The following is a 26,896-nucleotide window of genomic DNA, read 5'->3' on the forward strand; positions in this document are numbered from 1 at the left end:
TGCACATATTATAGGCTGGGGATATACAGACTGGATACAAACAAGAGCCATATACTGCAGAGTGGATGAGTCAGAGTCACATGCAGCAATAGGAGGGACAGCTTGCAGAGGCCCAGCTGGCTTTAGCTGCACATATTATAGGCTGGGGATATACAGACTGGGTACAAACAAGAGCCATATACTGCAGAGTGGGTGAGTCAGAGTCACATGCAGTAATAGGAGGGACAGCTTGCAGAGGCCCAGCTGGCTTTAGCTGCACATAGTATAGGCTGGGGATATACAGAGTGGATACAAACAAGAACCATATGCTGCAGAGTGGGTGAGTCAGAGTCACATACAGTAATAGGAGGGACAGCTTGCAGAGGCCCAGCTGGCTTTAGCTGCACATATTATAGGCTGGAGATATACAGACTGGGTACAAACAAGAACCATATACTGCAGAGTGGGTGAGTCAGAGTCACATGCAGTAATAGGAGGGACAGCTTGCAGAGGCCCAGCTGGCTTTAGCTGCACATATTATAGGCTGGGGATATACAGACTGGATACAAACAAGAGCCATATACTGCAGAGTGGGTGAGTCAGAGTCACATGCAGTAATAGGAGGGACAGCTTGCAGAGGCCCAGCTGGCTTTAGCTGCACATATTATAGGCTGGGGATATACAGACTGGATACAAACAAGAGCCATATACTGCAGAGTGGATGAGTCAGAGTCACATGCAGCAATAGGAGGGACAGCTTGCAGAGGCCCAGCTGGCTTTAGCTGCACATATTATAGGCTGGGGATATACAGACTGGATACAAACAAGAGCCATATACTGCAGAGTGGGTGAGTCAGAGTCACATGCAGCAATAGGAGGGACAGCTTGCAGAGGCCCAGCTGGCTTTAGCTGCACATATTATAGGCTGGGGATATACAGACTGGGTACAAACAAGAACCATATACTGCAGAGTGGGTGAGTCAGAGTCACATGCAGTAATAGGAGGCACAGCTTGCAGAGGCCCAGCTGGCTTTAGCTGCACATATTATAGGCTGGAGATATACAGACTGGGTACATACAAGAACCATATACTGCAGAGTGGGTGAGTCAGAGTCACATGCAGTAATAGGAGGGACAGCTTGCAGAGACCCAGCTGGCTTTAGCTGCACATATTATAGGCTGGAGATATACAGACTGGGTACATACAAGAACCATATACTGCAGAGTGGGTGAGTCAGAGTCACATGCAGCAATAGGAGGGACAGCTTGCAGAGGCCCAGCTGGCTTTAGCTGCACATATTATAGGCTGAGGATATACAGACTGGATACAAACAAGAACCATATACTGCAGAGTGGGTGAGTCAGAGTCACATGCAGTAATAGGAGGGACAGCTTGCAGAGGCCCAGCTGGCTTTAGCTGCACATAGTATAGGCTGGGGATATACAGAGTGGATACAAACAAGAACCATATACTGCAGAGTGGGTGAGTCAGAGTCACATGCAGTAATAGGAGGGACAGCTTGCAGAGGCCCAGCTGGCTTTAGCTGCACATATTATAGGCTGGGGATATACAGACTGGGTACAAACAAGAACCATATACTGCAGAGTGGATGAGTCAGAGTCACATACAGTAATAGGAGGGACAGCTTGCAGAGACCCAGCTGGCTTTAGCTGCACATATTATAGGCTGGGGATATACAGACTGGATACAAACAAGAGCCATATACTGCAGAGTGGGTGAGTCAGAGTCACATGCAGTAATAGGAGGGACAGCTTGCAGAGGCCCAGCTGGCTTTAGCTGCACATATTATAGGCTGGGGATATACAGACTGGATACATACAAGAGCCATATACTGCAGAGTGGATGAGTCAGAGTCACATGCAGCAATAGGAGGGACAGCTTGCAGAGGCCCAGCTGGCTTTAGCTGCACATATTATAGGCTGGAGATATACAGACTGGGTACATACAAGAACCATATACTGCAGAGTGGGTGAGTCAGAGTCACATGCAGTAATAGGAGGGACAGCTTGCAGAGGCCCAGCTGGCTTTAGCTGCACATATTATAGGCTGGGGATATACAGACTGGGTACAAACAAGAACCATATACTGCAGAGTGGGTGAGTCAGAGTCACATGCAGTAATAGGAGGGACAGCTTGCAGAGGCCCAGCTGGATTTAGCTGCACATATTATAGGCAGAGGATATACAGACTGGATACAAACAAGAACCATATACTGCAGAGTGGGTGAGTCAGAGTCACATGCAGTAATAGGAGGCACAGCTTGCAGAGGCCCAGCTGGCTTTAGCTGCACATATTATAGGCTGGGGATATACAGAGTGGATACAAACAAGAACCATATGCTGCAGAGTGGATGAGTCAGAGTCACATGCAGTAATAGGAGGGACAGCTTGCAGAGGCCCAGCTGGATTTAGCTGCACATATTATAGGCAGAGGATATACAGACTGGATACAAACAAGAACCATATACTGCAGAGTGGGTGAGTCAGAGTCACATGCAGTAATAGGAGGGACAGCTTGCAGAGGCCCAGCTGGCTTTAGCTGCACATATTATAGGCTGGGGATATACAGACTGGGTACAAACAAGAACCATATGCTGCAGAGTGGGTGAGTCAGAGTCACATGCAGTAATAGGAGGGACAGCTTGCAGAGGCCCAGCTGGCTTTAGCTGCACATATTATAGGCTGGGGATATACAGACTGGATACAAACAAGAACCATATGCTGCAGAGTGGGTGAGTCAGAGTCACATGCAGTAATAGGAGGGACAGCTTGCAGAGACCCAGCTGGCTTTAGCTGCACATATTATAGGCTGGGGATATACAGACTGGATACAAACAAGAACCATATACTGCAGAGTGGGTGAGTCAGAGTCACATACAGTAATAGGAGGGACAGCTTGCAGAGGCCTAGCTGGCTTTAGCTGCACATATTATAGGCTGGAGATATACAGACTGGGTACAAACAAGAACCATATACTGCAGAGTGGGTGAGTCAGAGTCACATGCAGCAATAGGAGGGACAGCTTGCAGAGGCCCAGCTGGATTTAGCTGCACATATTATAGGCTGAGGATATACAGACTGGATACAAACAAGAACCATATACTGCAGAGTGGGTGAGTCAGAGTCACATGCAGTAATAGGAGGGACAGCTTGCAGAGGCCCAGCTGGCTTTAGCTGCACATATTATAGGCTGGGGATATACAGACTGGGTACAAACAAGAACCATATGCTGCAGAGTGGATGAGTCAGAGTCACATGCAGTAATAGGAGGGACAGCTAGCATAGGTCCAGCTGGCTTTAGCTGCACATAGTATAGGCTGGGGATATACAGAGTGGATACAAACAAGAACCATATGCTGCAGAGTGGGTGAGTCAGAGTCACATACAGTAATAGGAGGGACAGCTTGCAGAGACCCAGCTGGCTTTAGCTGCACATATTACAGGCTGGGGATATACAGACTGAGTACATACAAGAACCATATACTGCAGAGTGGATGAGTCAGAGTCACATGCAGTAATAGGAGGCACAGCTTGCAGAGGCCCAGCTGGCTTTAGCTGCACATATTATAGGCTGGGGATATACAGACTGGGTACAAACAAGAACCATATACTGCAGAGTGGATGAGTCAGAGTCACATGCAGTAATAGGAGGCACAGCTTGCAGAGGCCCAGCTGGCTTTAGCTGCACATCTTATAGGCTGGGGATATACAGACTGGGTACAAACAAGAACCATATACTGCAGAGTGGATGAGTCAGAGTCACATACAGTAATAGGAGGGACAGCTTGCAGAGGCCCAGCTGGCTTTAGCTGCACATATTATAGGCTGGGGATATACAGACTGGATACAAACAAGAGCCATATACTGCAGAGTGGGTGAGTCAGAGTCACATGCAGTAATAGGAGGGACAGCTTGCAGAGGCCTAGCTGGCTTTAGCTGCACATATTATAGGCTGGAGATATACAGACTGGGTACATACAAGAACCATATACTGCAGAGTGGGTGAGTCAGAGTCACATGCAGTAATAGGAGGGACAGCTTGCAGAGGCCCAGCTGGCTTTAGCTGCACATATTATAGGCTGGGGATATACAGACTGGGTACAAACAAGAACCATATACTGCAGAGTGGGTAAGTCAGAGTCACATGCAGCAATAGGAGGGACAGCTTGCAGAGGCCCAGCTGGCTTTAGCTGCACATATTATAGGCTGAGGATATACAGACTGGATACAAACAAGAACCATATACTGCAGAGTGGGTGAGTCAGAATCACATACAGTAATAGGAGGGACAGCTTGCAGAGGCCCAGCTGGCTTTAGCTGCACATATTATAGGCTGGAGATATACAGACTGGATACAAACAAGAACCATATACTGCAGAGTGGGTGAGTCAGAGTCACATGCAGTAATAGGAGGGACAGCTTGCAGAGGCCCAGCTGGCTTTAGCTGCACATATTATAGGCTGGAGATATACAGACTGGATACAAACAAGAACCATATACTGCAGAGTGGGTGAGTCAGAGTCACATGCAGCAATAGGAGGGACAGCTTGCAGAGGCCCAGCTGGCTTTAGCTGCACATATTATAGGCTGGAGATATACAGACTGGGTACAAACAAGAACCATATACTGCAGAGTGGGTGAGTCAGAGTCACATGCAGTAATAGGAGGGACAGCTTGCAGAGGCCCAGCTGGCTTTAGCTGCACATATTATAGGCTGGGGATATACAGACTGGATACAAACAAGAGCCATATACTGCAGAGTGGGTGAGTCAGAGTCACATGCAGTAATAGGAGGGACAGCTTGCAGAGGCCCAGCTGGCTTTAGCTGCACATATTATAGGCTGGAGATATACAGACTGGATACAAACAAGAACCATATACTGCAGAGTGGGTGAGTCAGAGTCACATGCAGTAATAGGAGGGACAGCTTGCAGAGGCCCAGCTGGCTTTAGCTGCACATATTATAGGCTGGAGATATACAGACTGGGTACATACAAGAACCATATACTGCAGAGTGGGTGAGTCAGAGTCACATGCAGTAATAGGAGGCACAGCTTGCAGAGGCCTAGCTGGCTTTAGCTGCACATATTATAGGCTGGAGATATACAGACTGGGTACATACAAGAACCATATACTGCAGAGTGGGTGAGTCAGAGTCACATGCAGCAATAGGAGGGACAGCTTGCAGAGGCCCAGCTGGCTTTAGCTGCACATATTATAGGCTGGGGATATACAGACTGGATACAAACAAGAACCGTATACTGCAGAGTGGATGAGTGAGTCACATGCAGCAATAGGAGGGACAGCTTGCAGAGGCCCAGCTGGCTTTAGCTGCACATATTATAGGCTGGAGATATACAGACTGGGTACATACAAGAACCATATACTGCAGAGTGGGTGAGTCAGAGTCACATGCAGTAATAGGAGGGACAGCTTGCAGAGGCCCAGCTGGCTTTAGCTGCACATATTATAGGTTGGGGATATACAGACTGGGTACAAACAAGAACCATATACTGCAGAGTGGGTGAGTCAGAGTCACATGCAGTAATAGGAGGGACAGCTTGCAGAGGCCCAGCTGGATTTAGCTGCACATATTATAGGCAGAGGATATACAGACTGGATACAAACAAGAACCATATACTGCAGAGTGGGTGAGTCAGAGTCACATGCAGTAACAGGAGGGACAGCTTGCAGAGGCCCAGCTGGCTTTAGCTGCACATAGTATAGGCTGGGGATATACAGAGTGGATACAAACAAGAACCATATGCTGCAGAGTGGATGAGTCAGAGTCACATGCAGCAATAGGAGGAACAGCTTGCAGAGGCCCAGCTGGCTTTAGCTGCACATATTATAGGCTGGGGATATACAGACTGGGTACAAACAAGAACCATATACTGCAGAGTGGGTGAGTCAAAGTCACATGCAGCAATAGGAGGGACAGCTTGCAGAGGCCCAGCTGGCTTTAGCTGCACATATTATAGGCTGGGGATATACAGACTGGATACAAACAAGAACCATATACTGCAGAGTGGGTGAGTCAGAGTCACATACAGTAATAGGAGGGACAGCTTGCAGAGGCCCAGCTGGCTTTAGCTGCACATATTATAGGCTGGAGATATACAGACTGGGTACAAACAAGAACCATATACTGCAGAGTGTGTGAGTCAGATTCACATGCAGTAATAGGAGGGACAGCTTGCAGAGGCCTAGCTGGCTTTAGCTGCACATATTATAGGCTGGGGACATACAGACTGGATACAAACAAGAGCCATATGCTGCAGAGTGGGTGAGTCAGAGTCACATGCAGTAATAGGAGGGACAGCTTGCAGAGGCCCAGCTGGCTTTAGCTGCACATATTATAGGCTGGGGATATACAGACTGGATACAAACAAGAACCGTATACTGCAGAGTGGGTGAGTCAGAGTCACATGCAGTAATAGGAGGGACAGCTTGCAGAGGCCCAGCTGGATTTAGCTGCACATATTATAGGCAGAGGATATACAGACTGGATACAAACAAGAACCATATACTGCAGAGTGGGTGAGTCAGAGTCACATGCAGTAACAGGAGGGACAGCTTGCAGAGGCCCAGCTGGATTTAGCTGCACATATTATAGGCAGAGGATATACAGACTGGATACAAACAAGAACCGTATACTGCAGAGTGGGTGAGTCAGAGTCACATGCAGTAATAGGAGGGACAGCTTGCAGAGGCCCAGCTGGCTTTAGCTGCACATATTATAGGCTGAGGATATACAGACTGGATACAAACAAGAACCATATACTGCAGAGTGGGTGAGTCAGAGTCACATACAGTAATAGGAGGGACAGCTTGCAGAGGCCCAGCTGGCTTTAGCTGCACATAGTATAGGCTGGGGATATACAGACTGGGTACATACAAGAACCATATACTGCAGAGTGGATGAGTCAGAGTCACATGCAGTAATAGGAGGCACAGCTTGCAGAGGCCCAGCTGGCTTTAGCTGCACATATTATAGGCTGGGGATATACAGACTGGGTACAAACAAGAACCATATACTGCAGAGTGGATGAGTCAGAGTCACATGCAGCAATAGGAGGGACAGCTCGCAGAGACCCAGCTGGATTTAGCTGCACATATTATAGGCAGAGGATATACAGACTGGATACAAACAAGAACCATATACTGCAGAGTGGGTGAGTCAGAGTCACATGCAGTAACAGGAGGGACAGCTTGCAGAGGCCCAGCTGGATTTAGCTGCACATATTATAGGCAGAGGATATACAGACTGGATACAAACAAGAACCGTATACTGCAGAGTGGGTGAGTCAGAGTCACATGCAGTAATAGGAGGGACAGCTTGCAGAGGCCCAGCTGGCTTTAGCTGCACATATTATAGGCTGAGGATATACAGACTGGATACAAACAAGAACCATATACTGCAGAGTGGGTGAGTCAGAGTCACATACAGTAATAGGAGGGACAGCTTGCAGAGGCCCAGCTGGCTTTAGCTGCACATAGTATAGGCTGGGGATATACAGACTGGGTACATACAAGAACCATATACTGCAGAGTGGATGAGTCAGAGTCACATGCAGTAATAGGAGGCACAGCTTGCAGAGGCCCAGCTGGCTTTAGCTGCACATATTATAGGCTGGGGATATACAGACTGGGTACAAACAAGAACCATATACTGCAGAGTGGGTGAGTCAGAGTCACATGCAGCAATAGGAGGGACAGCTCGCAGAGACCCAGCTGGCTTTAGCTGCATATATTATAGGCTGGGGATATACAGACTGGGTACAAACAAGAACCATATGCTGCAGAGTGGGTGAGTCAGAGTCACATGCAGTAATAGGAGGGACAGCTTGCAGAGGCCCAGCTGGCTTTAGCTGCACATATTATAGGCTGGAGATATACAGACTGGGTACAAACAAGAACCATATACTGCAGAGTGGATGAGTCAGAGTCACATACAGTAATAGGAGGGACAGCTTGCAGAGGCCCAGCTGGCTATAGCTGCACATATTATAGGCTGGGGATATACAGACTGGATACAAGCAAAGATAAAAAGCTGCAGAGTAGATGACAGACTCACAGACATCAGTGGAGCTGCTTTTTGCAGAAGTCCAGTAGACAGGAGATCAGGTTCAGGCCATGGAATACAATCTATGGAAAACAATCTATCAGCAGCTGTTTGCATGGTTAGGGGAAGGAATAAAAGTTTGTGAGATAGGTGCGGGTGGTTCAACAGGGGAGTGATAATAACTCCTGCATGTGAGGAGACAATGTCAGAATACATAAGCAGCACCTCTGGTGACACAGAGGTTCTGCAGGCCAGATATAAAATAAAGAGCAGTCGCCCTGATTCAGAGCCGGATGCTCTGAAAGAGCGCTCGCTCTGAATCAGGGTTTTTTTTTATAGTTTTTGGAGCGGCCTCCTGGCCGTTCGCAGAGCTGTGGTTCACCACCCACAGCTTTTGCGAGCGGACAGGATGATGGTATCGATGGTCAAGACCATCGCGACCATCGGCCTTGCGACGAGACCTTTGTGGTAGGGTCTCATGGCCGCAAACACCAGAGAGCTTCTGGCTCTAATATAGCCGGAAGCTCTCCCACTGACATCACTGGTGTGTCAGTGGGGCCGCCCACAAATGGCAGGCGTTAGCATGGGAACGCCTCTGTTTGTGAAGCCACCCCCACGCCATGCCTCCCAAAACGGTGTGAGCTGTCGATCAACATCGACAGCCGCCCCCTTTTGGTGTGAGACCCGGAGCGCTGGAGCGCGCGTATCTAGCCGGGTCTCGCGCATGTGCACGTTGGAGCCAGCTCCAGCTTGCGCATGCGCAGTGGCCTAACATCAACCCGCTCGCGAGCCCATAGCGCTTGCGAGTGGGTCTGAATCAGGCCCAGTGTCCTAACACTGATGTAACTTATTTCCAGTGGTGCAAAGAGCATCTGATATGTGTCTGGAAGGTTAAGACCCCCGGCCAGGAGAGGAGCATTGGTGTAACCTTATGCAGTACATCGTTGTGTGATGGCCTCTGAGGAGTCTTATGTGGCTGGGTCACAGGAACCTCTGACAGGCACTGACCGGGGATTTATGGCTGGGGGCAAAGGAGAGACTTACTGGTCACTCAGTGTTACATGTCTGTGTTATATGTGTTCCCTGTGATTTATTCTTAGATAATCCTACTGTGAGAAACCAGAGTCTTTATTACACGTCACACATTCTGTATTCTCACTGATTCACTGAATATGGACAAGGACGGGAGTCACAGGACTGAGAGGATCTTACATCTCACCCTGGAGATCATCTGCCTGCTGACTGGGGAGGTAAGAAGCTCTGGGGGTGTCACAGTGAGCTCTCTTATATCTATAGTAATAATACAGGGACATGGCTGGGGAGGTGAGGGGATCTGGAAATGTCATAGCAATATCACATATATCTATAGTAATAATACAGGGACATGACTGGGGAGGTGAGAGGATCTGGGAGTGTCACAGTGACATCACATATCTATAGTAATACAGGGACATGACTGGGGAGGTGAGGGGATCTGGGAGTGTCACAGTAACATCACTTAGAATCTATAGTAATAATACAGGGACATGACTGAGGAGGTGAGGGGATCTGGGAATGTCATAGTAATATAATTTATATCTATAGTAATAATACAGGGACATGACTGGGGAGGTGAGGGGGATCTGGGAGTGTCACAGTGACATCACATATCTATAGTAATAATACAGGGACATGACTGGGGGGTAAGGGGATCTCGGAGTGTAAGTACTGATATTTAGTATCTTCCCCCAATACACAGGATTACACAGTAGTTAAAAAGACATCCAGTGATTTTGAGACACCCAGCAGCCGTCCCTGTATGTCGGAGGGGCTCAGCAAGACCCAGAGCCCCATCACGGTGTCTCCACCTCTCTCACTGATACATGAGAGACACAATGACCAGAAGATCCTGAAACTCACCAACAAGATCATTCAGCTGCTGACTGGAGAGGTGACTGCTGGGAATGGGACATTATACAGTAACACCAGGGGATGTGTCTGGGTGATGACTGGAGAGGTGACTGCTGGGAATGGGACATTATACAGTAACACCAGAGGATGTGTCTGGGTGATGACTGGAGAGGTGACTGCTGGGAATGGGACATTATACAGTAACACCAGGGGATGTGTCTGGGTGATGACTGTATCATTGTGTGTGCCAGGTTCCTATAAGGTGTCAGAATGTCACTGTCTATGTCTCCATGCAGGAGGAGGAGTATATAGAGGAACACAGGGGTCTGTACAAGAACGTGATGTTGGAGAATCTCCAGCCCCTCACATCACTGGGTAAGAGGAGACTGTCATGTATTGTACAGGGGAGAGAAGGTATGGGGAGCCCCCTATATAACACATCATCTGATAATCACATATATACAATGTACTCAGTCACTGTGTGTCTCCTACAGATGGACCCAATAGCAGAAATACCCCAGAGAGATGTCCCCGTCCTCTTTATTCTCTGGATTGTACAGAGGCGAATCACAGGACCCCACAGCAGCATCAGGTAGATGAGATTTAGGGTCAATCCAAATACGAAAGTGACTTTATATGATCTATAGAGAATCTGTGTGTCTATTACACTGATATTATATTGTGTATTCTCAAGTAATGACATCAGACATTATGCAATTTTTTATTCTCTGATTTAATTAGGGTGAATATCTGAATAATATTAAGATAAATGATAAAGAGGGAGAAAAAGAGACATATGTGACTGATATGAAGGCAGAAGATATAGAGGGAGAAGAGACATATCTGACTGATATGAAGACAGAAGATACAGAGGGAGAAGAAGAGACAAATGTGACTGATATGAAGGCAGAAGATACAGAGGGAGAAGAAGAGACGAATGTGACTGATATGAAGGCAGAAGATACAGAGGGTAAAGAAGAGGCATACGAGAGGGGTGATCAGCTGTGTAAGGAGGAGGAAATCCCTACAGATATCAGCACAGGTGAGTAATAAACAATTATAGAAAAGAGTCGCATATTCTCCTTGTTCAGTCACTACAACAATCTCTTATCCTACACCCTCATCTGTCACTACAAATTAATAATGAAAATGTGTCTGCTCTGTGGGGTAGTCAGGAGCCATTAGTCCCTATTATACTATTGCTCCCCCCCTCATATCATATCACTGTGTGTTACCAGCCCAGAGATCTGACCAGTCTCCTCCCCACAACCTCTGGTGCACCTCATACATCAGGAGCCATCAGCCCCTATTATACTCCTGCTCTCCCCCTAACATCATGTCACTGTGTTACCAGCCCAGAGATCTGACCAGTCTCCTCCCCACACTCTCTGGTGTATCTCATACATCAGGTGCCATCAGCCCCTGTAATACTCCTGCTCTCCCCCTCACATCATGTCACTGTGTTACCAGCCCAGAGATCTGTCCAGTCTCCTCCCCACACTCTCTGGTGTATCTCATACATCAGGTGCCATCAGCCCCTGTAATACTCCTGCTCTCCCCCTCACATCATGTCACTGTGTGTTACCAGCCCAGAGATCTGACCAGTCTCCTCCCCATCCTCTCTGGTGTATCTCATACATCAGGAGCCCTCAGCTCTGTACTGTTGTGCTTTAATTGCTGACCTGTCTGTTTTTTGATTTGCTCTCCTGCTGTCTTCCTCCTTTTTTGCTTTTGTCAATCTCTTTCCTGCACTATTCCCCTTCCCTGTCCTACTGCCTCCCCCGCTCTGTGCCCTGTTCCATTCCCTTACCCTGTCCTGCTGCGTTCCCTGCTCTGTGCCCTGCACCATTCCCCTTCCCTGTCCTGCTGCCTTCCCCGCTCTATGCCCTGCACCATTCCCCTACCCTGTCCTTCTGACTCCCCCGCTCTGTGCCCTGCATCATTCCCCTATCCTGTCCTGCTGCCTTCCCCGCTCTGTGCCCTGCACCATTCCCCTACCCTGTCCTGCTGACTCCCCCGCTCTGTGCCCTGCATCATTCCCCTACCCTGTCCTGCTGCCTTCCCCACTCTGTGCCCTGCACCATTCTCCTACCCTGTCCTGCTGCCTTCCCTGCTCTGTGCCCTCCCCATTCCCATACCCTGTCCTGCTGCCTCCCCCGCTCTGTGCCCTGCACCATTCCCCTACCCTGTGCCCTGCACCATTCCCCTACCCTGTCCTGCTGCCTCCCCTGCTCTGTGCCCTGCACCATTTCCCTACCCTGTCCTGCTGCCTCCCCAGCTCTGTGCCCTGCACCATTCCCCTACAATGTACTGCTTCCTCACTGCTCTTTGCCCTGCACCATTCCCCTACCCTGTCTTGCTGCCTCCCCCACTCTGTGCCGTGCACCATTCCCCTACCCTGTCCTGCTGTCTCCCCCGCTCTGTGCCCTGCGCCATTCCCCTACCCTGTCCTGCTGTCCCGCCCACTCTGTGCCGTGCACCATTCCCCTACCCTGTCCTGCTGCCCCCCCACTCTGGGCCGTGGACCATTCCCCTACCCTGTCCTGCTGCCTCCCCCACTCTGTGCCCTGCACCATTCCCCTACCCTGTCCTGCTGTCTCTCCCGCTCTGTGCCCTGCACCATTCCCCTACCCTGTACCATTCCCCTACCCTGTCCTGCTGCCTCCCCCGCTCTGTGCTCTGCACCATTCCCCTACCCTGTCCTGCTGTCTCCCCCGCTCTGTGCCCTGCACCATTCCCCTACCTGTCCTGCTGCCTCCCACGCTCTGTGCCCTGCACCATTCCCCTTCCCTATCCTGCTGCCTCCCACGCTCTGTTCCCTGCATCATTCCCCTGCCCTGTCTTGCTGTTTCCCCTCTGTGCCCTGCACCATTCCCTTAACCTGTACTGCTGCCTCCACTGTTCTGTGCTCTGTGCCATTCCCCTACCCTATCCTGCTACCTCCCTCGCTCTGTGCCATGCACCATTCCCCTACCCTATCCTGCTACCTCCCTCGCTCTGTGCCCTGCACAATTCCCCTACCCTGTCCTGCTGCCTCTCCTGCTCTGTGCCGCCATCATTCTGTGTTGCTCTGTCCTATCGCTCTCCTTCCCTCTCAGCGGTTATATACAGTGACTCATTGTCCTGTTAGTAACATGACTCTGGTGGGGCTACTCTCCCTGAGGATGACCAGAGGACCATATAGAGGCTGCTTTTGCTACATTTATAACCAACTGGAGAACTTTGTGTAGTGTGGACGCAGTTATTGGAAATTAGCCCACAAGTTTCCCATGTGTATGTGTGAGGGTGATCTAGATGGGTATTGTGGTTCACCAACGTCACAGGCTAATGAAAGGCTTCCTGCTCTGTGATGATGGCTAGGGAACGTTACCAAGCAAAGTCTGCATTTGGGGGTAGATATACATTGGTGATGTACCATCTGCCTATCCTTGGGTCTAGGACATGTGCCGATAATGTGCTTGTGCCATTTTCTGCCAACATTTTATCTGTTCATTGTGAGTCTTATTTGTAGTTTGTACATTTGTTAATGTAATAATGTGGTCATAGTTTGTACCTGAATATTAAACATCTTCATTCATAATAGTTACACGGTGGTGTAGTGGTTAGCATTGCTTTCTCTTCACACTAAAGTCAAGAGTATGATTCAAAACCAAGGTGCTATATGTGGAGTTTGTATGTGTTTCCTCCAACCCTCCAAAAATCATACTAGTACGTTGATTGGCTTCTGACACAAATTAACCCTAGTTTGTGTATGTGTGTCCATGTGGTAGGGAATTTAGATTGTAAGCTCCACTGGGACATGGACTGATGTGAGTGACTAAATATTCTCTGTAAGGTGCTCCTCAGTATGTCTGTGCTATATAAAGTGCTTCTCAGTGTGTCTGTGCTATATAAAGTGCTTCTCAGTATGTCTGCACTATATAAAGTGCTTCTCAGTGTGTCTGAGCTATATAAAGTGCTTCTCAGTGTGTCTGCGCTATATAAAGTGCTTCTCAGTGTGTCTGCGCTATATAAAGTGCTTCTCAGTGTGTCTGCGCTATATAAAGTGCTTCTCAGTTGGTCTGTGCTATATAAAGTGCTTCTCAGTATGTCTGCGCTATATAAAGTGCTTCTCAGTGTGTCTGCGCTATATAAAGTGCTTCTCAGTATGTCTGTGCTATATAAAGTGCTTCTCAGTGTGTCTGTGCTATATAAAGTGCTTCTCAGTATGTCTGCTATATAAAGAGCTTCTCACTGTGTCTGTGCTATATAAAGTGCTTCTCAGTATGTCTGCTATATAAAGAGCTTCTCAGTATGTCTGTGCTATATGAAGTGCTTCTCAGTATGTCTGAGCTATATAAAGTGCTGCTCAGTATGTCTGTGCTATATAACGTGCTTCTCAGTGTGTCTGTGCTATATAAAGAGCTTCTCAGTATGTCTGTGCTATATAAAGTGCTTCTCAGTGTGTCTGTGCTATATAAATGCTTCTCAGTATGTCTGTGCTATATAAAGATCTTCTCAGTATGTCTGAGCTATATAAAGTGCTGCTCAGTATGTCTGTGCTATATAACGTGCTTCTCAGTATGTCTGTGCTATATAAAGAGCTTCTCAGTATGTCTGTGCTATATAAAGTGCTTCTTAGTGTGTCTGTGCTATATAAAGTGCTTCTCAGTGTGTCTGTGCTATATAAAGAGCTTCTCACTATGTCTGTGCTATATAAATGCTTCTCAGTATGTCTGTGCTATATAAAGTGCTTCTCAGTGTGTCTGTGCTATATAAAGAGCTTCTCAGTATGTCTGTGCTATATAAAGAGCTTCTCAGTATGTCTGTGCTATATAAAGTGCTTCTCAGTGTGTCTGTGCTATATAAAGAGCTTCTCACTATGTCTGTGCTATATAAATGCTTCTCAGTATGTCTGTGCTATATAAAGTGCTTCTCAGTGTGTCTGTGCTATATAAAGAGCTTCTCACTGTGTCTGTGCTATATAAATGCTTCTCAGTATGTCTGTGCTTTATAGAGTGCTTCTCAGTATGTCTGTGCTATATAAAGAGCTTCTCACTATGTCTGTGCTATATAAGTACTTCTCAGTATGTCTGTGCTATATAAAGTGCTTCTCAGTATGTCTGTGCTATATAAAGTGCTTCTCACTATGTCTGTGCTACATAAAGAGCTTCTCACTATGTCTCTGCTATATAAGTGCTTCTCAGTATGTCTGTGCTATATAAAGTGCTTCTCAGTGTGTCTGCTATATAAAGAGCTTCTCACTGTGTCTGTGCTATATAAAGTGCTTCTCAGTGTGTCTGTGCTATATAAAGAGCTTCTCAGTATGTCTGTGCTATATAAAGTGCCGCTCAGTATGTCTGTGCTATATAAAGTGCCGCTCAGTATGTCTGTGCTATATAAAGTCCCGCTCAGTATGTCTGTGCTGTATTAAGAGCTTCTCAGTATGTCTGTGCTATATAAAGTGCTTCTCAGTATGTCTGTGCTATATAAAGTGCTTCTCAGTATGTCTGTGCTATATAAAGTGCTTCTCAGTATGTCTGTGCTATATAAAGTACTGCTTAGTATGTCTTTGCTATATAAAGTGCTTTTAATTTTGTCTGTACTGTATAAAGTGCTTCTCAGTGTGTCTGTGCTATATAAAGTGCTTCTCAGTATATCTGTGCTATATAACGTGTTTCTCGGTATGTCTGTGCTATATAAAGTGCTTCTCAGTATGTCTTTGCTATATAAAGTGCTTTTAATTTTGTCTGTACTGTATAAAGTGCTTCTCAGTGTGTCTGTGCTATATAAAGAGCTTCTCACTATGTCTGTGCTATATAAAGAGCTTCTCAGTGTGTCTGTGCTATATAAAGAGCTTCTCACTATTTCTGTGCTATATAAAGTGCTTCTCAGTATATCTGTGCTATATAACGTGTTTCTCGGTATGTCTGTGCTATATAAAGTGCTTCTCAGTATGTCTGTGCTATATAAGTGCTTCTCAGTATGTCTGTGCTATATAAAGTGCTTCTCAGTATGTCTGTGCTATATAAAGAGCTTCTCAGAGTGTCTGTGCTATATAAAGTGCTTCTCAGTATGTCTGTGCTATATAACGTGCTTCTCGGTATGTCTGTGCTATATAAAGTGCTTCTCAGTGTGTTTGTGCTATATAAAGTGCTTCTCAGTGTGTCTGTGCTATATAAAGTGCTTCTCACTGTGTCTGTGCTATATAAAGTGCTTCTCAGTATATCTGTGCTATATAAAGTGCTTCTCACTGTGTCTGTGCTATATAAAGTGCTTCTCAGTATGTCTGTGCTATATAAAGTGCTTCTCACTGTGTCTGTGCTATATAAAGTGCTTCTCGGTATGTCTGTGCTATATAAAGTGCTTCTCGGTATGTCTGTGGTATATAAGTGCTTCTCAGTATGTCTGTGCTATATAAAGAGCTTCTCAGAGTGTCTGTGCTATATAAAGTGCTTCTCAGTATGTCTGTGCTATATAACGTGCTTCTCAGTATGTCTGTGCTATATAAAGTGCTTCTCAGTGTGTCTGTGCTATATAAAGTGCTTCTCAGTATGTCTGTGCTATATAAAGTGCTTCTCAGAGTGTCTGTGCTATATAAAGTGCTTCTCAGTGTGTCTTTGCTATATAAAGTGCTTCTCACTGTGTCTGTGCTATATAAAGTGCTTCTCAGTATATCTGTGCTATATAAAGTGCTTCTCACTGTGTCTGTGCTATATAAAGTGCTTCTCAGTATGTCTGTGCTATATAAAGTGCTTCTCAGTATGTCTGTGCTATATAAAGTGCTTCTCGGTATGTCTGTGCTATATAAAGTGCTTCTCACTGTGTCTGTGCTATATAAAGTGCTTCTCAGTATGTCTGTGCTATATAAAGTGCTTCTCACTGTGTCTGTGCTATATAAAGTGCTTCTCGGTATGTCTGTGCTATATAAAGAACTGTGAGTAATAATACACAAGTGGGAGTCAGAATTCAAAATGCCTCTTAACGGATGAGGATTGGATTTCATTATTCTCAAATGTTTTTAAAATGTCCAAATTTCTAAATCACACTGAAATGATATTTTAATTAATTTGTGGTCTATATCATACCCAGCTAATGACACAAAATATGGCCTGAAACTTCTAAATTGTGTTGGAGAAATTGTGGATCCGAGGGCACACTTGTGCATATTTTTTGGTCTTGTTCAGATGTTTTTAAGTGAATTACTCAGGTCACCTCGGAGACTCTACCACATCTCCCAGAAATTGTTTTTTTTACTGTATTTCCCTCCTTCAGTACAAGCCCACAACAAATATGTTATTGGGCATATTTTTATTGCCACAAGAGCGGTGATAGCACAATATTGGAAAATATCTGTTCCTCCTCTTTTATTGAAAATAAGGTCCAGTGTGCAAAGACGTTTTGAAATAGAAACTTTTGGCCTTAAATACTCCACTTCTACCTCATCCCCTCTGATTAAATAGTGCTCATGGTCTGATTTCTATGAATCTAAAGCTGGCCATCGACTATACAATTTTCTGTCAGATAGCTGGCTGGTTGGAATGAAAACCTGGTAATGTATGGGAGCAAATGACAATCGTCCATTTGCTAACATACACTGGAAAATAGCCAAAAATAGTTGTTTAAACAAATTGGTTACAACACATAAATTGAACCAATTTTTTTAAAAAATTTTGTCCTTTTTTCAGTGTTTAAAACCTTATGATCGACTGTCATTTGCTCCCATACATTACCAGGTTTTCATTCCAATCAGCCCGATTGGACAGATATCTGATAGAAAATTGTATAGTGGATGGCCAGCTTTAGGTTGTCTCTTCGAGGGTTTCATCTTAAATCTACTTAAATCTCCTTGGTAACTTTAAATTTATGAGCACTTTCCTTGATGTTTGATTATTATTCCCTTTTTATGTATGTTTGTTTATTTGAACTGTCTTTTTTAAAAAAAAATATTTTATTTTGTGATATATTTTGTTTTGTAGATTGTGGAATTATATTACTATATATATTTGTACATGGTTCTTTATGATCGGTATTGTAAACAAAATTTTCTATAATAAAAATGATTTGAAGTGGGGAGCCGGTATCCAGATTACTGGTACTAGACATTCAAATTTGGATGCGGCACATAAAGAAGGCAAAGCCTATATGAGAGCTTTTAGCATCTGTCACCAATTAGACATGGTTGTTGCGTCTTTTTGCATTGAAATTAGTGTATTGTAGCTGTGGAATTTCTGGCTAACTGCAGAATGCGATCAGAAGTCTATTCTGTAAGTTTTGTTACTTTCATCTGGAGAATACAAAAAAAATGACAAAAAACTGTGGAATAATAATACAGTTATTGTATTTCCCGCAGATGGACGCACAAGCAGGAATGACTTGGAGGGACATCTCATATTGTCTACAGATATTAAAGTAGAAGATATCACACTGGAATCTCCAGGAGATAATCCCGTTATGCTAAATATACATCCATTACCTCACAGTGCAACTATATTATCTGATCCCTCTAATCACGAGGACTGTTCTAATACGCCAATTTTTGTTACACATAGTGCAGCTCATACACCTATTAAAATATTTCCCTGTTCTGAGTGTGGGAAATGTTTTACACAGAAATCCGCTCTTGTTACACATCAGAGAAGTCACACAGGTGAGAAACCATTTCCATGCTCTGAGTGTGGGAAATGTTTTAGAAACAAATCGGGTCTTAATGTACACGAGAGAACTCACACAGGTGAGAGGCTATTTCCATGCTCTGAGTGTGGGAAATGTTTTACAAACAAATCACATCTTGTTACACATCAGAGACGTCACACAGGTGAGAAACCATTTCCATGTTCTGAGTGTGGGAAATGTTTTACACAGAATTCAGCTCTTGTTAGACATAAGAGAAGTCACACAGGTGAGAAGCCATTTCCATGTTCTGAGTGTGGGATATGTTTTACACGGAAATCAGATCTTGTTACACATCAGAGACGTCACACAGGGGAGAAACCGTTTTCATGCTCTGAGTGTGGGAAATGTTTTACACAGAATTCAGCATTTGTTAGACATAAGAGAAATCACACAGGTGAGAGGCCATTTCCATGTTCTGAGTGTGGGAAATGGTTTACATATAAATCAGATCTTGTTACACATAAGAGATGTCACACAGGGGAGAAACCATTTTCATGCTCGGAGTGTGGAAAATGTTTTATACAGAAGTCACATCTTGGTAGACATCAGCTGTCACACAGGTGAAAAGCTTTTCTATGAGCTGATACAAAACATGGTTGTAGCAACACTCCAGTCACCCAGTATTTTAACATTTTAAGTTAGCCTTCTGCAGATAATTGGGATGTGTGTCACTGATATAAAAAGAGGGGGGATGTGCCGCACTAGGGAAATCAAAAACAACAATAAATAATTAATATAGGACTTGATAAAGATGCATTAAAATAAATGTATAGTATTTAATATGAACACTCCCAGGAGCTTTGCCGTCAGGAGGAGATCTTGATGTTCTAACTGAATTCGATCCACCGAGATGGTTTAAACCAGGGGTCAGGTAACTTTTTTACCTTTTACCCCAAAATATATTTAGATATGCCGATGTTATCCCCTTGCTTTGAAAGGAAGGAAATCCACTTGTAGTACCCCCATATAATGCCCCTGTAGCAGTGCCCCCATAGTTATGCCCCTATACCAGTGCCGCATAATTATGCCCCTATAGCAGTGCCCCCATAGTTATGCCCCTATACCAGTGCCGCATAATTATGCCCCTGTAGCAGTGCCCCCATAGTTATGCCCCTATACCAGTGCCGCATAATTATGCCCCTGTAGCAGTGCCCCCATAGTTATGCCCCTGTAGCAGTGCCCCCATAGTTATGCCGCTGTAGTGCCGCTTGTACAAAACAAAAAAAAACACCTTAATCCCCGCTCCTGCATCCGCCGCAGTCCTGTCCGCTCAGCTGCTCCTCGGAACTGTGGGAGAGACGTCTCTCCCATAGTGCGCATGGAGAGAGGCGGAAGCTGGAGTTCAGAAGAGAACTCCGGCTAACGCGGCGCCCGCTAGTAATAACATCTCAGCGGGCGTCTGGCTTAGAGCCTCCCTGCGGCGCCGGGCTGGAGGTCACTGACGCCGGGTGCAGCGGGTGCGCTGCTGCACCCGGCGCCAGTGACCTCCATTCCTGGGGGTGATGGACGGACAGCCGCGCATGCAATGATTCATATGCATACCTGGCTGTCTATCCATTACCCCCAGGAATTTCAGTTTTTCCCCAAGTGGGGTAATTTACCCATTCCCCGGCCACTGGTTTAAACTAATCAATCAAACTCTGATATCTCTGTCCAGATTGACAAGAACCCCTTCACCTAGTCCTACCGACCACCTAGATATTTGTTATACTCCTTTGTATGACTCCACTTATGTGATTTTCTACCTTTTTGTTTATTTGTGTGTGTGTGTATATATATATATTGTGATAGGATCACTGGTAAAGTGGTCTGTGACAGGGACATTTATCCCAGATTCCTGTCCTATGTGTTTAAAATCCCCAGGAGAAAGTCTGCAGTGTAGCAGGCTTGAGTTTCGGCTTTTTGAAAAGCCGGTTTGGGACCTGGGGGTTGTGGGTGAGAGGGGAGGGAGGGCTCCACCAACGGCCACTCCAGGTTTTGGTTCTCGCAGCCTGGTAACAGGCTTGATTGGGTTCCCACCTGAGAGTGGCCAATATAAGCCTAGTGTGTTGAGGGCTGATTGTCTCACCTGGGAGAGCAGACGGAGTTTGCTCAGAGACACTTGGAAAACCTATCTGTGAGTACTGTGCTGTGCTTTGTTGCTGGCGAGGGCATTAGGCCCTGCCAGGTTCTGGTAGTGAGGGAACTACCTGTGAAGTTAGTGCCCCGACAGGGCTAGGATTTACGTTTATGTTTTCTTTGTGTTATTTCTGACATTGTACAATAAAGACTGGCGCCGACCAGCTTGTACTTGCATCCAGACTGGTGTGCTGCTTCCCTGCTGCTGTGTGTGTGTGTAAGGAAGGAGTCCTCTACCCAGGAGAGGGACCCCCTAACCTAACTGTGTCACAATATGGTGGAGAATGCGGGCAACCACACACACTAAAGTTGCAGCAAGAGGAAAACTTTCCATTTAAAAATTAAAGGGACAGACACCCAATTTGTGAGTGTGGAAATAACACTGTGTCCTTGGAGTCCCATAGAGGAGGCGTCAGCCAATGCTCAGAGAGGCAAGGTTCAGCTTCCAACCTTACACCCCAGGACAAAATGGAGGACATTGTTAAGGCCTTGCTCCAAGCTACAGCAGCTCAGCAGGAATCTACCAGGGCTCAGCAGGAGACAAACAAACTTCAGCAGGAAGCTACCAGAGCTCAGCAGGAGACGAACAAACTTCACCAGGAAGCTACCTGGGCTCAGCAGGAATCCTCCAGGGTGCAACTGTTGGCCTTGGAGACAGCCCAGAGGCAACAACAGGTCGCCATCAAGGAAACCCGCCAGGCCTTAGCGGAAAACAGCCAGGCCATAAAAGAGGTGGTTCAGCACCTGGTCGCCCGGCCCAGAGATGTTAATACTGGTCCTCCCACCACCACTCACTCCCACCACCAGTCACTTCCTCCAAAAGATGACTTCGGGCGATGATGTGGAGGCCTATCTCGCCGCATTTGAAAGAACGGCCGAAAGGGAGAGTTGGCCCCAGGAGCAGTGGACAAGTCTGGTGGCACCTTTTTTGTCTGGGGAGCCACAAAAAGCATATTTCGACTTATGCCTGGCTGATGCCAAGGACTATAAAAAACTAAAACAGGAGATCCTAAGTCGCTTGGGAGTCACCACCTTTGTTCGTGCCCAACGGGTCCACCGCTGGGAGTTCCATATGGACAAGCCTCCACGTTCACAGATGCATGACCTCGTCCATCTGTCCTCAAAATGGCTACAGCCCGAGACGCTGACGGGACCACAGGTCGTGGAAAGGGTCGTGATGGACCGGTACCTGCGATCATTACCCGCGACTCTGTGCAAGTGGGTGAGCCATGCAGACCTTAAGACCGCGGTCCAGTTGGTCGAGCTAGTGGAGAGGTACGTGGCGGTTGAGGAGTATGCCTCACCAAGCCCCGATGGCGCACCGGCGAACTCCCACAGACACTGGTAAGACTGTTCCAGGGGAGAAGGGTGCTGGGCGGTGGGATGTACCTAAGACTGAGGGTGTAGAACCTGGAGACAGGCCTGCCAGGCCAGGAAGGTTCTTGCCCCGTAAACGACTAGACATTAATATGATTCAGTGTTTCCGGTGTGGTGACTTCGGCCATATTGCCGCTAATTGTTCACTTACAACTGAACCTATGCAATGTGATACTGCTCATGTCTACCGCAGGGGGTCTTTCTTTGCACAGACAGCCTGTACGGCTGACCGGCAGGCTGAGACTGATAAGCACATGTGTGTACTCACTGTAGATGGCAACCGAGTAGAGGCACTGTTAGACTCTGGTAGCTTGGTGACACTTATAAAAGCTGAGCTGGTGAACCCCTTGAGGCATAAGGGGAAAACTGTTGATGTGACCTGCATACATGGGGATAATTGATATTATGTTACTGCCGAGGTGAATATCGAGACACCATGTGGCTCTGCTATAGTTTCTGTGGGTTTGGTGCCTGGTCTGATGTACGATGCAATATTGGGGAGAGACTTTGCTCACTTCTGGAAATTGTGGGAAAGCCGTTTTGTTCCAGAAGTGAACAACCCCGGTCCATTTGAGAAGGTTGTCGATGTAGTGGAGAAGGGAGTTTCTTCTGAGTCAGAGTTATTCCCTTTTTCTACTATGGTTGGCGAACTAGAGGATGTGGAGCGTGACGGTGGCCCGCCAACTGATGTGCCACCCACGGCCACTCCAGGTTTTGGTTCTCGCAGCCTGGTAACAGGCTTGATTGGGTTCCCACCTGAGAGTGGCCAATATAAGCCTAGTGTGTTGAGGGCTGATTGTCTCACCTGGGAGAGCAGACAGGGAGTTTGCTCAGAGACACTTGGAAAACCTATCTGTGAGTACTGTGCTGTGCTTTGTTGCTGGCGAGGGCATTAGGCCCTGCCAGGTTCTGGTAGTGAGGGAACTACCTGTGAAGTTAGTGCCCCGACAGGGCTAGGATTTACGTTTATGTTTTCTTTGTGTTATTTCTGACATTGTACAATAAAGACTGGCGCCGACCAGCTTGTACTTGCATCCAGACTGGTGTGCTGCTTCCCTGCTGCTGTGTGTGTGTGTAAGGAAGGAGTCCTCTACCCAGGAGAGGGACCCCCTAACCTAACTGTGTCACAATATATATATATATATATATATATATATAGTGGTGATAGGGGTTGTCTCTCACCTGAATTACATAGAACGGAAAATAGAAAGCGTTGCCACACAGTTAATATAGAATTTTTTTTTTAGTAATTTGATTCCTTTCTTATAGATATTGCCAGCTAATTTAGCACATATTATTGATCAATATTTATGAACAGATATAGATACAGCAATAATTAAAACAAATTTATGAGATTTACTAAAAATTATGACTTATTTGTATTGTACCTTCATTTATAAATACACCTAAACTCAGGCGGCCACATGTATCCCTTATTCTGATGAAAGAAACACCCCTAGCATACTGTAACTTCTGGGTAATGGTCACAGCTTTGTTAAATGTATCCACAGTGTTAATTGCAACTTTGTGTTACAATGATTAGTATTTGTTACCCTAGTTGTTTCTCACTTAGCAACATGACAAGAAACGGATACTCGTGTGTCAGTGTGTTTTGACACTACAGGATTTCTCTGCTGTGTTTAGTAATACAGTTCTCCACAGTCAATTTCAGAACATGGTTTTTAAACTTTCTTTTTATATAGGTCCTTTCAACACAGGAGATTTGACGGTGGAAAAAAATCAAGTCCTTAGTATCCAATAGCTTGTATTCTCACAACACGTATTTTTCCTTCTGATCTAAATAGCACTGTTATACAGCTGTCTGTATTTAATTAGATCTAGGGAGATACAACATTATATCCTCATAATGCTACTTATATTACACCAGTCAGACAGACTTTCCAGCTGTTTCCAAACGTCTCCTGTAACAGTTTACCTGCATATAAATCTGCACTAAATTTAAAACGTAGCTTTTTAGGCTGATTAAAACCAATGGAGACTCACAGTCATAGGAAGTTTATCCTGCTAACAAACGAGTCCTTAGTACTCGTTAAAAAGTACATGCATGCTTTTTTTGAAAAATCATGGCCATGAAAAATTTTTTATTTACCGTATCTTCCTTCACCGTCCGCTCTGTACCCTCTGTATTCCGGCTGCTTCCACAGTTTTGACAGCCGGACCTCCTGGGGACAGGGAGTCCCAGGGACGTGAAATATGGCCAGCTGGTATATTAGTGGCAAATGGGATAATCTGTATATTGTGCCACTTGTATGTTCTCTTTCCCCTCTCCTCACTGTCGGCTCCGTATCCTCTGAAGCTATGCGCTTTGCGGCTGCTTTACAATTTGGACAGCCGGACCACAGAGGGAGACGGGATCTAAAAGTCGTGAGTGCGGTCAGCTGGTATCTCCGTAGCAGATAAATAGTAAGCATAAAAACGCGTTTCTCCGCCTCTGCCAAATGTTGGTGGCTTCCTCAGCATTAATTACCCACATTCTGGTGGAATCAGCTACCTCCAAGGGAGGCTGGAGTGAAACCTGTGCATTCTACATTAGCAGTGTAGGTGTGGAAATCCAGGTTTTCACATTCACACAGACCCAGTTGGAGCACAGGAAGCGTTGAATACTCCCACACACCTGAAGCTCCTTGCTCCTGATGCCGGACAAACTGGCCAGGTGATTGGCCCGGGTGGTGGTTAGCATTAGGGTGCCAGGACCTGGAAAGTCCACAGATATTGTAACTGTGGACTTTCCAGGTTAAGCACATAGAATGCTGGGACATTTTACTTTTATGTTTGATTATTTTCTGTAATGTGAGGGAAATGGTGATTTCGGCAGGCATCAGCGGAGTGAGCGCTGAGCCCAGGACTGCAGTCGGGGATGCAGGAAAGGTGGCTTCCCACAGGCCGCTGACAGCGGAGAAGCACGTGACAGTCTGTACCTCCGGCAGTGGAGACCTGCCGGAGGCCGCTGTTGTGAGGAACCAGGTAAACTGCTTCCCCCACTAGACCACCGGGACATGAGGTATCTTGGCAGCCAGGGATGGTAATGGCGGCAGCCATGTATATGTCAGTGCGCCTGGTGGATCCATTCAGCCTAGGGGAGGTACGCACTTCTGGATGGCTCATCCACCAACGCAGACGCTGGTCCAGAGTCGAGGTTTCCAGCATCTGGGTTGCTCCTCCCTGTATATGAGACAGCCAGAAACCACTCTCAGGTGCTCTCTGTGACTACGAATCTCAGGAGGTTTGGTCAGTCTCCCTGTATATCTCTTCTTAGGTGGCCAGGTTATACAGAGCTTGATATTCTACTTGACCTTGTATGCTGTTTTTAGTTGAATAAGAGCTTATTACATATATATATATATATATATATATATATATATATTTTTGCATTGCATGTGACTTGTGAAATCTGTGTGTTGTACTGCCTTTTTCATTCTCGATTGACTGTCAGTTATAGCTATCACTGCTGTTTCTCCTCATAAGCCCTCTGCTACAGGTGTGTGGGTTATTTTGGGTGTGAAACACTGTCACATTGTATTATACTACTTTGCATAATATTAGGGATATTGTTATGTCTAAAGAAAGTGAGAAGCAGGAGGTGAAAGCCCCTTTGCTGGTTTCATGTATGGCCTGTAAGGTGGGTTTATCCCATCAGTAGTTCATGCAGAATGGATTATGTGGTCACTGTTACAAGGAGTCACCACATCAGTCAAATCTACCAGCTCCTGGGCAGGAACCCCCTTGGGCTTCCTTTTCCCAGTTCATGGCGCAGGTTGTGGAGTGGTTATCTGCTCCTATGCCGGACCCTACTATGGGGTATCCTCAGCAGCATGTTTGTGCCTCATGCATCCGTCCTGGATGGATGTTTATGCCCACTTACGTCAGGAGTATGGCTTCGTCCCCTGCTCCATTTCAGCAAGCGCTGCAAGCAGCTAGGCTTGTGCAGCCTAAAACCAGAAGGCGGTCTAATGAGTGTGAGGACACACAGGGCTCCTCAAGAGTCTCAGGAGAGGAAGACCATTTTCCAACAGCAGATGTACCCTCCTTAATTAGGGCGGTCAAAGCTGTGTTAAACATAGATAGTGAGGAGCCAGAGCTTAGGAAGGCTCCTGTGTTTAAATGCCAGAAGGTTGTAAAAGCTGACTCTCCCTAATCTGAGCATCTGTCTGAACTTATGGAGTTCTCCTGATAGACTATTCCATGTTACATAAAAAGTTATAGCTTTATATCCCCTTCCACCAGACAAGTGTGAAGTTCCGCCAACGGTAGATGCGCACGTGGCACATCTGGTCAGGAGCACCACATTGCACAAATCATCTGCATTTTCCCTTAAGGATTCCACAGATAGAAGACTTGAAGCCTGTCTCAAGGCGGTCTTTTCTCTGTAGGGAGCTGTTGCCGGCCATGGCTATGGCTTGGCTGTCTAAGGCCATTGAAGAATGGGCAGGGGCACTGGAAAATACTCTTCCAGAGAACAGCTGACAATGGTCTCCTATATTAAGGAGGCAGCATTAGATGCCTGTATTCTGTCCTCCTAAGGCATCAGCTGCGGCTTGCAGAGCCCTGTGGTTAAGGGACTGGAAAGCAGATGCAGGGTCCAAGAAGGCTCTGGAATCCCTTTGGTTTATGGGAGGCATTCTCTTTGGCACAGAATTGGATAAGATTGTAGCTACGGTGGCAGCCTTCAAGGCGGCTGGTTTGCCTTCAACGTCTACCCCTAGACCTAGGCAGTCCTTTCAGGTGCAAGGAAAATCGAAGGATCAGTTTTCCTCTAGAACTAGTACTCGT

General features: G+C 46.2%; 1 protein-coding gene across 1 annotated transcript in view; it reads left to right on the forward strand.

The window, feature by feature from the left end:
- The window catches only part of LOC148442681 (uncharacterized), a 120,955-nt gene that overhangs the window by 31,933 nt on the left and 62,126 nt on the right, over positions 1-26,896 (forward strand). The window contains exons 2-7 of the mRNA XM_088463663.1: positions 9,166-9,315; positions 9,804-9,995; positions 10,252-10,330; positions 10,450-10,547; positions 10,697-10,997; positions 18,288-19,104. Coding sequence (XP_088319789.1) covers positions 9,238-9,315; positions 9,804-9,995; positions 10,252-10,330; positions 10,450-10,547; positions 10,697-10,997; positions 18,288-19,104 — 1,565 coding nt within the window. The 5' untranslated portion in view covers positions 9,166-9,237. The remainder of the gene's footprint in view (positions 1-9,165; positions 9,316-9,803; positions 9,996-10,251; positions 10,331-10,449; positions 10,548-10,696; positions 10,998-18,287; positions 19,105-26,896) is intronic.

This window comes from Taudactylus pleione, unplaced genomic scaffold (assembly GCF_031769625.1).
Source record: "Taudactylus pleione unplaced genomic scaffold, aTauple2 ptg001421l, whole genome shotgun sequence".
Classification (NCBI taxonomy): domain Eukaryota; kingdom Metazoa; phylum Chordata; class Amphibia; order Anura; family Myobatrachidae; genus Taudactylus; species Taudactylus pleione.